The sequence below is a fragment of the Dendropsophus ebraccatus genome, chromosome 13 (assembly GCF_027789765.1).
Source record: "Dendropsophus ebraccatus isolate aDenEbr1 chromosome 13, aDenEbr1.pat, whole genome shotgun sequence".
NCBI classification, from domain to species: domain Eukaryota; kingdom Metazoa; phylum Chordata; class Amphibia; order Anura; family Hylidae; genus Dendropsophus; species Dendropsophus ebraccatus.
In genome coordinates, this window is record NC_091466.1 from 70,601,967 (window position 1) to 70,613,273 (window position 11,307).

Below are 11,307 nucleotides of genomic sequence, written 5' to 3' on the forward strand. Positions count from 1 at the left end.
GCGGAAAGCGGATCCGCGGCGGAATTTTCAGCGCGGAAATTCCGCTGTGTGAACAAATAAGCGGAAAGCCCATTAAAGCCATTGTACATTCACAATGTTCATTCTGTTATTTAAAATGACAGTGACCACTTACCCAGTGCATGGTTCACAATGAAATATAAAGCTGTCCATACAATGATTAAACGTGCTGGAAATTGCATATGAGGGATTGTCTTTGTAAACTCATTACCTAATCAGGTGTATGAAAATGGACTGTTTAAGCTCTTTAATACAGTTAAAAGCTCCTTTGGATATGGCATAGGGAGAAGCAATGTAAAGCAATTTCGGTTTTCACCTTGGCAATCACATCCAAGTGTGACTCGTCTCAGCGTCTCATGTATTACAACCTGACATTCTCCATCTGCTTGGCCTGACAGTTTCTCTTCTAGCTCTTCTGCTTTTTCATTGAAAGTATCCATCAATCCTATCAGGTAGCTAGAAAATAAAATAAAAACATATACTCCTTAAAGGGGCCCACACTGGCTTATTAATGTGCAGCGATATCATATAATGCATAGCCAAGTCCTCCTCCTTAAAGGGGAACTATCAGCAGGTTAAACTAATCTAACCTGCTAATAGCCCCATATTGTACCCGGGGAATTGAGGAGGAAGGTGTTTCTGTTACCTTCCTCCTCGGCACCTTTCCTGTGATATTAGCAGTGTAATCCTCGGTCCGGAGCACTGCTAGGAGCACTGCTGGAGTGATGGGGGTGGGACAGTGTTTCTAATGGTGCTCCGGGACGTGGTATCAACTGCTAACTGCACAGGAACGGTGCAGAGGAGGAAGGTAAGAGACATACGTTCCTCCTCACCATTTTTTGCACATTAGGGGGCTATCAGCAGATTAGAATAATGTAACCTGCTGATAGTTCCCCTTTAAATGTCTTCAAATGCACAAAATAAGGATATAGGTGCATATAATGGATATCAGGTTCAGGTTCACACAACGCACTTTTCTTGTAATTTGTTGCATCTGTGAGTAATTTTAGTGAAATAGCTGCAGTACCGCAACAGTACTGCCTTGTGTGAACACAGCTTTATGCTGCCTACTTGGTTACACCTGGAGGGTATGGTGTGTGGTTTTACTCATCTTTAAAAGCAGGATCTATCGCCTTCCTTTGCCTATTCCAGTGACTGTTGTCTTGGTCAGTCACAAGGCCGTTACCCATAAACCTGGAGAGAATGTAGATAAATCATTGTCATCATCATACTGAGCTGGAGCCGTCAGCACAGAACAGCGGGTGATCTGACGCACCTGTCATTCTTCTAATATATTAGTTTCTAATTTGGCGCCTGAATATCTTTTTGAGCACATAGTATACGCTCCGGCCGAGATTCCATAGACGGCAAGGTAATGTATATTTTCATATTAATTAATTAATCAATGCAATCAGCAACAACGGACATAGTTTAACGAAAATATATGTAGTGTGAACATAGCCTAAAAATGATGACCGATAATCAATGCCGTGTAAAATATATCATATATAGCCGAGCAGTGTGGGTCCAAAATACTAAGGTGCTACAATACTCCTTACTAAGCAACCTATTATTGTAAACAGTATTCCACTATTTGTCAATGCAAAAGCATTAGGGTGGTATTACACGGGCCGATGGGGGCCCGATAATACCTGTAAACTGTTTACTGGGCCTATTACACGGCCTGATAATCGTTCCAGGGCTGCTCCGCCTGTCCCGCGAGCTCTAGCTTCAGCCGTGACTGCCGTGGCCTGGGATTGGCTGAGCGGCCTGTGAGCTGACAGGCCGCTCTGAAGCTAGAGCGCGTGGGACCCAGGGAGAAGCGGACCGCAGGAGCAGCCCTGGAGCGTGGATAGGTAATGTATATCGTTAGTAACGTGTAATAGCGGTGCGCAGTCAGCACCTGGCAAATATAGGTTCTTACCTATATCAACCATCAGTCGATGATCGTTGTCATCGGCTGATCATTGTATTTATTACCCGGAGGAATAATTGTCCAAATCGGGGCGATTCGGACGATTATCGTTCCTTGTAACAGTAGCCTTACAGGTCACTTGTAAACATTAGCCATAACGAACACTCACCCATCTTACCAGTGGCGTAGCTACCATAGAGGCAGGGAAGGCGGTTGCTATGGGGCCCGTGGAGGGAGGGGGCCCAGGGAAGATAAGAGTCTCCTGTGTCCTTTTGCTTAACCCCTTATTTACTGCAGTGTGTAAGTGGCCCAGTGTTCTCTAACATGCTGCAAAACAAAAAAAAGAGTTAATACAGAAGACAATTAGCTCTCTGCCTGACTACTTTGATAACCTCTGTTCTCTGAGTTCCTGCAGAGGTCAGGGGTTATCAATGCAGGAGTAGTGAAGGAGAGAGCTATTTGTCTTATGTATAAACCCTTTTTTGTGTTGCAGCATATAAGAGAACACTGGGTCACTTACACACTGCAGTAAATAAAGGGTTAAGCAAAAGGTAGTCTGCTCCTGCACCTATGTATATAACCATAGGATTATGCCTCTGGCCACAAGAGAATTTTTTTTTTTTGGCCACATCACCGAGTATGTATGTAATATATATATATATATATATTAGTGCATAGGGGAGGGGGGCCCATACAGTTTTTTGCTATGGGGCCCCATGAATCCTAGCTACGCCCCTGCATCTTACTACTGCGGCTGGAGCAGAACAAGGCCACTTACCTTTCCCCAAAAAGGCTGTGAGCTTGTCTATATTCTGCATCTTTTTTATATTTTGTAGACATGAGAATCTCCTGTAATAAAATAGAGATGGGTCTATTAGTTTAGGTTTCTCTTTATATGATCATATGTGAAGTCTTCTGTCCGTCGTAGTCATTGGTATCAGCATAAAGGTCCTGGTATTGTTCAGATCTGGCTGTGACCAATCATAATAATAATTTTAAGGGTCAAAAAATTGTATTTGTCATGGTTTTTGCACATGGTAAAATTCCTTAGCTTCTTACCTTCACTCCTTCTAGGCTGCAAAGGAGAACTTTCACATTGTGGAAAGTGTTGATACGTATTACAGGACCATATTTCTGAACCCTGCAAAGTCAGAAAATGTCATAATAAAGAGTTATATGAAATCAGTCCAGCACTTAGCGCACCCTTGTCTGCACCAATCCGCAGACTGGGGAGGCTACATAGTAATGAAATACAGAGAACAAGGGGCATGAGTAAGAACATGTCACAGGCCTGGACACCATCCTCAGTGTCCAATACCATCCTCATTGTCCCCATTAGAACACTATGCTCCCTCATTGGAACACCATCCTCAGTGCCCCATATCAGAACACCATCCTCAGTCCCCAATACCATCTTCAGTGCCCCCTATTAGAACACCATCCTCAGTGCCCCCTATTAGAATGCCATTCTCAGTCCCCCATATCAGAGCACCATCCTCAGTGCCCCATATCAGAGCACCACCCTCAGAGGCTTGATATTGGCTCCAGACACAATGCCACCATATCAGAGCACCATCCCCAGAGCAACTGCTATAGTGCCCTCATATTAGTGCCAGTCACAGTGCCTACATGTTAGAATAAGCCACAGTATCTCCATATTATAATCAGCCACAGTGCCCCCATGTTATTACCATCCAAAGCGCCCCCATGCCCACCCTAGCCCCAGTTCCCCATTTCCTCACCATATCAATACCAGCCATAGTGCCCACATATAGAAAAAGCCTCAGCGTGTCCATGTTAGAACCTACCTTAACACCCCAATATTAGCATCAGCCCCAAACCACCATAGTAAGCCACAAACTCCCTGGTAACAGTGCCAGACATATGCCCAATGTGCCAGCCAACAATTTTGAACTAGTCTTATCTGTATATGAATGAAGGCAACTTACCAGTCCAGGAAAAGATCATGTACTAGCCCATTGTTTTCAAGGACCCTCAGCATGGACGGCAAATGCCCAAAGAAAAAGCTACAAAGAAAAAATTTAAAAAAAGAAAGTTTCTGTATTTCTTTTTATGTAATTATAGCACAAAAAGAGCCTGACATCCAGTCATCCCATACCCGGTCATATGTAATATATAGGACATATAAATAACAGGAGACAGTACATACATACTAGTAACAAATACACAAGAAAAAAAAAAGGAAAACTGCACATATTAGAGTATGAAAATGAAAACTAAAAACATACCTAGTCCCATCAATTGTGGCTCCAGAGTGAGAATATAGAGTATGGTATCACTGCCTACCTGTCTCTGGGGGGTCCGGGGATGTGGTCATACTTCATGTGTATGTAGAAGATATATCCACTGTAGAGGATAAAGCAGATGAGCAGCAGAATGAAAGCCAACGTAATCCACATACACATGGTCATGGCCGGCGCACATCACATATCTATATATCTTGTATGTTTACGGCTACATAGATCTCATACACACGACAGGACAGCGTGAGGGCAAGGGGCTGGGCTCCAATGTGATATGGAGATGGAGCTACGTCACAGCCTCGGTTGTTACAAAAACACTAAGGTTCAGCAAAGGCTTCAGGCATGATGGGAATTGTAGTTTTTGCACTTACATATATAGTGATTATATTATTATATCATAGAGCGAGAAGGGCTGACAATAATGCTTTAAAGGGGTCCTCTGCTTTGGATAATCCCTACTTGTTAGAATAAGGTGATCGCTCTGCTGGAACCTCCACCGATTAGCTGTAATGTGGAAGGAAAATTAGCAGTAGGTGTTCAATTGTCCTGCAGCGCCACCACAGGAGTAAACAGGCATTACACAGTGGTCATTTACATCAATGAGTTGTCTATGTAACACAGGACAGGACAGGTCCTACAGAGCCAGGGACGTTCTTTGCGACTTTTCTCCACTCTGGGTCAGAGATGAAGCTCCAGGACACAAGACTTCCCCCTTCCTGTAATAAACTAAACAAACCCATTATAGTTGTTGCTTGCACTTCCCAAATCTAATTTTCCCAAGGTCATAGAGAAGGCCAAGCAAGCTCTCAGTATATTTTTGACCCACCGGAACCCACCAGTGTTAACCCATGAGCCACATACTGGACACTGTTCTTTTAATATGGGGTTATTTACTTTGCTGGGTTGTCTGTACACAGTACACAGAATACGCAAAAACAGATAGAGAGGAAACTCCCTGAAGTCTTATCTCTGGGAGGCACAGCAGGGTGGAAGCACCAATGTGCCGGGTGTTATGGTGGGGTCACTGTGTTTTCTTTCTGTTTAATAGCAGAATAGAAATTTAAAAAAAACTCACAAAACAATAACTGAACCCCTTAAAGTGGTTATCAAAGATAAGAATGGCAGAGCAGTTTTCTTACAAAAACAGCACCACTTTTGTGTAAGTGGTATCGCAGCTCAGTTCTTTTCAATTGAATGTAGCCAAGTTGTAATACCACACACAACCAGGTTTGGCAGGCACGGGCAGGCATGACGCTATCTTTTGGAAGAAAGCACTTGTGTTCATGAATGACTATAAGGACTTTTTTATTTGTTTGTTTTTTGTTTTTCATCCTCTACTTCCAAGACGCACAGCAGTTTTTATTTTTTCAGCTGTATGAAGACTTGCTTTTTGGCTGGGGGGCAAGTCTTATTTCTTATCTCTATCAACCTTTAAAAAATATTTGTGGTATTACTTTGGTCTTGTTTTTACATGACATGATGCAATGGTCAGGACCAGGTCAGGAAGATTATAGTTTATGCTCTTGTTGTCGTATTTTACGGCTTTTAAAAAATTGTAAAAAAAGTGCATTTGATATTTGGACCGTTATAAGAAAAAAAAATCCGTAATCCTAAGGCTATGTTCACACATTGACACTGGTCGTTCCGTGACCCGGCTGGGTCACAGAATAGCTGGTGTCAGATAAGATCATCCCGGCTGGTACTGCAGTACCGGTCGGATGATCTTTAGCGCCGCTGAGTTCTTTTGTGGGAGCATCCATGCGCGCCCGCATCAGAACTCCCCACTGCACACTGTGGAGCGTGCAGCCGGAGCCGCACGCTTCATTGTGTGCACTGACAAGTTCTCTGCGTCCGCTATTCAATGAATAGTGGCCGCAGAAAACTGACATGTTTATACACTCCGGCCCGGATTCCATAGATGGCAACGTATATTTTCGTATTAATCACAGCCGTTGTTGCAATTGGCAACAACGACCGTTTTTTTACAAAAATATACGTTGTGTGAACATAGCCTAATGGTGCAAACACTTCAATGACAGGAAACAGAAACAGCTCACCTACTGTCTCCCTCCTCTTACCTTGTAGATTGTAAGCTCTCGCAGGCAGGGTGCTCTATACCTATGTAAGAGTCTGCTATTTACCTTCATGTAACGTGTTTCTAGATTTTGTAATGTTCCATATGTTAACCCTTATCGCTCTCGAATCATGGGCGCTTTAATATTAATCATAATTATTATTATTATTATCATAACAAATGCAAAAGCTGTTCCATGCTCCTGTACTTCTTCCTACAAGCTGCAATATTCACAACTACCAATAGGTGTCAGTCTTTTCCAAAGTAAAACTTGAAACATTGTGTAAATATGTTTTCACATCCAAATTTTCCAATTTGCACATCCCCACCCTCCGACGTCTTTTAGACGTGTGTATTTCCAAACCAGCCAGTACCGTAAGTTTGTACGGCTCGTCCTAGGATCTCAGCACACGGACAGGGGAGTGAACTTGAAACTCCTACTGTAATTATTTATAGTGGAAAATGTTTAGAAAAGGAGGATGGAAACCTAAGGCTTACAGCACTGCACATTCATACACACTATTACAGGTGCCCCTATACTAAGTAATCGGGCATTAAACCCCCATGTCAAGGCATATCATCACAGGGCTGTACAAAGTGCAGACCTTTTGCAAACAATTTCCATCATGCCTCTATAGCTAAAGGGAGTCCAGGCATGATGGGGATTGTAGTTTTGCCACAGGTGAAGGGACACAAGTTTTGCACAGAACTATTTACAGCATATGGCCAACCGCACCAGCACTGCAACTGGATCATGTGTTTTTACCCTAAGGGCTTATTCTCACGCTCCGTAATGCACAGAAGTTATGGAGCGTGAAGCTGCGCAGCAAACTCACTGATCTCCCAGTATCATGTAATAATTGTGATATATGACAGCATAAGAACAGCGAGTCCACTGCGCAAGTTAGCGCTCTGTAACTTCCGTGGATTGCGGGGCGTGAAAATAAGCTCTTAGGGCCAGTTCACATGGAGCAGAAGCATTGAAATTCCGCAGCAGAGAAGCCTCTGCTTTTGCCGCTGTCCCCTCAAAGAATTGACATGTCAATTCTTTGGGTGGAGAGTGGCGTAAGCGGAGGCACGCAAGCCCTCCCATAGAGACACTGTGTGACACAGAATTCTGCTGCTTCTGCTCTTAGGCACTTAGGGTGCGTTCACACGTACAGGATCCGCAGCAGATTGGATGCTGCAGATATCAATGTAACTAAATGACTGAACACAGCATCAAATCTGCACCATCGGATCTGCGGCTATTAGTGGGCACGGTCCAATCGCCGTGCCCGCTAATTAGATAATCGGATGCAGCTGTCAAAGATGACAGCTGCATCCGATTACCTGATGCAGCCGTTCCATGGTGTCTAGTGACGGAGATCGCCCCCCCCCCCCCCCCCAGGACGTTGTCCCGGAGACGCGATCCCCGTGTCTTGTCCCGGCCGGGGTCTGCGCCCCGGTATCACCGCGTGCGTAATTGCCCGAACTATTTATTAATCACATTCCCGATCTCGTACGGTAAACGGCGTAAGGGCAAAAAATCCCAAAGTGAAAAATTGCGCATTTTTGGTCGCATCAAATCCAGAAAAATTGTAATAAAAAGTGAAGAAAAAGTCGTATATGCCGATAGAAAGAACACATCATGGCGCAAAAAATGACACCTCACACAGCCCCATAGACCAAAGGATAAAAGCGCTACAAGCCTGGGAATAGAGCGATTTTAAGGAACATATATTTGTTAACAATGGTTTGAGTTTTTTACAGGCCATCAGATACAATATAAGTTATACATGTTATATATCCAAATAAAAGAAATGCGTTTGTTTTTTTTCAATTTCACCACACATTGAATTTTTTTCTGGTTTCGCAGTGTACTTTATGAAAAAATTCAGGCTGTCATTGCAAAGTACAATTAGTGGCGCAAAAAATAAGGATTCATGTGGGTTTCTAGGTGAAAAAATGCAAGTGCTATGGCCTTTTAAGCACAAGGAGGAAAAAACGAAAACGTAAAAATTTAAATGGCCCGGTCCTCTAAGGGTTAAATTATTATTTCTGTCTACCAAATCCTCTATCTTCCTCATCTTTACCTCATGATTAATCTCTGTCTATAGTTTTGAGAATTTTCAGGGACATTTGCTCCTATATGTGACTGCTGAGCCTACTATAAGATCATTTCACTTTCTAAGCTTTTTTTTTTCTTTTCACTTCGAGTTTATTGCACCATTTACAGCCTCTGTCACAACAAGAAGCCGTCTCTGAGGTAACTACATTTCCCGCCCAAAACCCTTCCGCGACGTCATCACCAGCGCGCGTTATTTTGAATCTCAATACTCGCTCCGACGTGACGACGCCGTCACGTGACCTCCCCCCCCCTCACTTTGAAGCCTGGGCGTGTAGTTCGGAAAGACTGCGCACGCGCCTTCTTGGGGTTGAATGCGCAGGCGCCAGTGGGCGGAGCCGGCACCGGCTCATTCTAGTGACTCGGAAGCGGCCCCTCCTAGTCAGTGGCGGCCGCCGGGATTCGGGCCCCTCCTTCCTGCACCCCCGTCCGTCCTCCTAGTCAGTCCAGCACCGGAAGCGAGTGACTGGCGATATCCGGCCGGAGTGAGAGCACAGGGAGGGAACCGGCCTGCTCGTCCCGGGAGCCTTCGCGTGTGGTAACTGCCACTTGGAGCGGCGCCGCGAGGCAGGAGTGAGTCGCAGCAGTTACCTTGGCGCTCGCTTTACGGACTGTCCGGTCTGAGAGACCTGGGGCAACTTGGCGCTGAGGGATAGGCTGACTTTCCGGGAGTGCCCGTACCTGACAGAGGGGGGAACCGGCACCTCATAGAGGAGAAGCGGCACATGTCCACGACTGACTGCCTCACCCATCACCCCAGCAACCGAGTGCCTCACCCAGAAACTTCTACCACAGCGTGGGACCCCACTCCTCGGGACCCCAACAACTATAAGACCCACTGCTCATAACTTCAGGAGCCCCTCACAGCTCCAGAACCCATTCATTGGGCCCCCACCACTCCCGGAGCCACTCAGCAACATTAAGAGCGCCCCCCTGCAACTTCAGCAGCCATCCATTGGGCACCCACTAGGCTGTATACAGGGGCGCCATCACACTCTCCGACTTTAAGGATTTGCAGAATTGGCCCCCTTATATCCCCCTCAGTCTGCCGGCACATGGTATCATGGTCATAATACTCTAGAAGGACCTTGTGTTTTATTGAGTTTGCTGGAGGACGCTTGACAATCCCAGGATCGTGGATACACCCAGTTCTTCATTCCCATTAAGCCGTGTTTAATGCTCCACCATGGGCAAGGTGCTTTCCAAGATTTTTGGCAACAAGGAGATGCGGATCCTCATGCTGGGACTGGACGCAGCTGGTAAAACCACCATCCTGTACAAACTAAAGCTGGGCCAGTCCGTCACCACCATCCCTACCGTGGGCTTCAACGTGGAGACTGTAACTTATAAGAATGTCAAATTTAACGTGTGGGATGTGGGGGGTCAGGACAAGATCCGACCTCTATGGCGGCATTACTACACCGGGACCCAGGGGCTCATCTTCGTGGTGGATTGCGCCGACCGGGACCGCATCGACGAGGCCAGACAGGAACTTCATCGTATTATAAATGACAGGGAAATGAGGGACGCCATCATCCTAATATTTGCCAATAAGCAAGACCTTCCGGATGCCATGAAACCACACGAGATTCAGGAGAAACTTGGCCTGACCCGGATCAGGGATAGGAATTGGTATGTGCAGCCGTCCTGCGCCACAAGCGGGGACGGTCTCTACGAAGGACTCACGTGGTTAACTTCCAACTACAAATCCTAATGACTATTAGAAGATCCTTACGGTTTTACCATATTACTTCTCCGAAGAGTATATATTGGAAGAGAGTGATGTCCCTGGGATTATGCTGATCTGACCGACACATTAAAATTATGGGCTGGAATATCTTATATATAAATATATAGTTTTTGTTTTTCCTCTTCTGCTTTAGGTTTATGACCTTCACAAATTTTTCTTGTTATAAAACTAAACCTGACATCAAAGTCGAGCTGCGAGACGTGGGGGGGGGGGGGGGGAGCCTCCTCCTCTGCTTAGTCCCAAAGTTAAAGGGTTCGAGGGTTAAACGCTGAATTCTCTGCTTTGCTATTTTTTATTTTTTTGTCCTTTCCCGATTTTTATTGTAGTTCCTGCCTTCATACAGGGTATGTCGCTAGGTCTCTTTCCACTAGTAAACTTTACAAATCGTTCTTTAAAAATCACCCGGCAGTTTTTTGTCTTTTATACCGAGACTGTTTTTAAAGGGGTTGTCCGGCGATAAAAAATTATTCACAGAATAACACACATTACAAAGTTATACAACTTTGTAATGTATGTTATGTCTGTGAATGGCCCCCTTCCCCGTGTTTCCCCCCACCCACGCTAGACCCGGAAGTGTGGTGCATTATACTCACCGCATATCGTGTCGTCCACGGTCTCCGATCGTCAGCAGTGACGTCTTCTTCGGGAGCTTGGCGGATCTTCCCGAGTGCCGGCCACCCTCTGCAGCGTCATCCGAAGCTCAGCCGCGATTGGCTGAGCATAACTGTGCTCAGCCAATCGCGGCTGAGCGGCTGATGACGCGGCCACGTCATCAGCTGCTCAGCCGCGATTGGCTGAGCACAGTTATGCTCAGCCAATCGCGGCTGAGCTTCGGATGACGCTGCAGAGGGCGGCCGGCACTCGGGAAGATCCGCCAAGCTCCCGAAGAAGACGTCACTGCTGACGATCGGAGACCGTGGTCGGCACGCGACAGGTAATGTATAGCGCACCACACTTCCGGGTACACGGGTGGGGGTAGTGGGACACGGGGAAGGGGGCCATTCACAGACATAACATACATTACAAAGTTGTATAACTTTGTAATGTGTGTTATTCTGTGAATAATTTTTTATCGCCGGACAACCCCTTTAAGATGAGTTCCTGCTATAGCTAGCATATAAGAAATTACTACAAAATTCTTTTTTTTTTCTTTTTTTTTTTTTAATATATACCTATATT

The 11,307-nt window shown here is 45.4% G+C and overlaps 1 protein-coding gene and 1 pseudogene across 1 annotated transcript; one reads left to right on the forward strand and one right to left on the reverse strand.

Moving 5' to 3' along the window:
- Positions 1-8,948, reverse strand: part of LOC138770591 (uncharacterized) — a 30,355-nt pseudogene extending 21,407 nt beyond the window's left edge.
- On the forward strand, positions 8,705-10,230 carry ARF6 (ARF GTPase 6). Its single transcript, XM_069950068.1, has one exon. The coding sequence runs from the start codon at positions 9,565-9,567 to the stop codon at positions 10,090-10,092; it is 528 nt and encodes a 175-aa protein (XP_069806169.1). The 5' UTR covers positions 8,705-9,564; the 3' UTR covers positions 10,093-10,230.
- Positions 10,231-11,307: the final 1,077 nt, after the last annotated feature.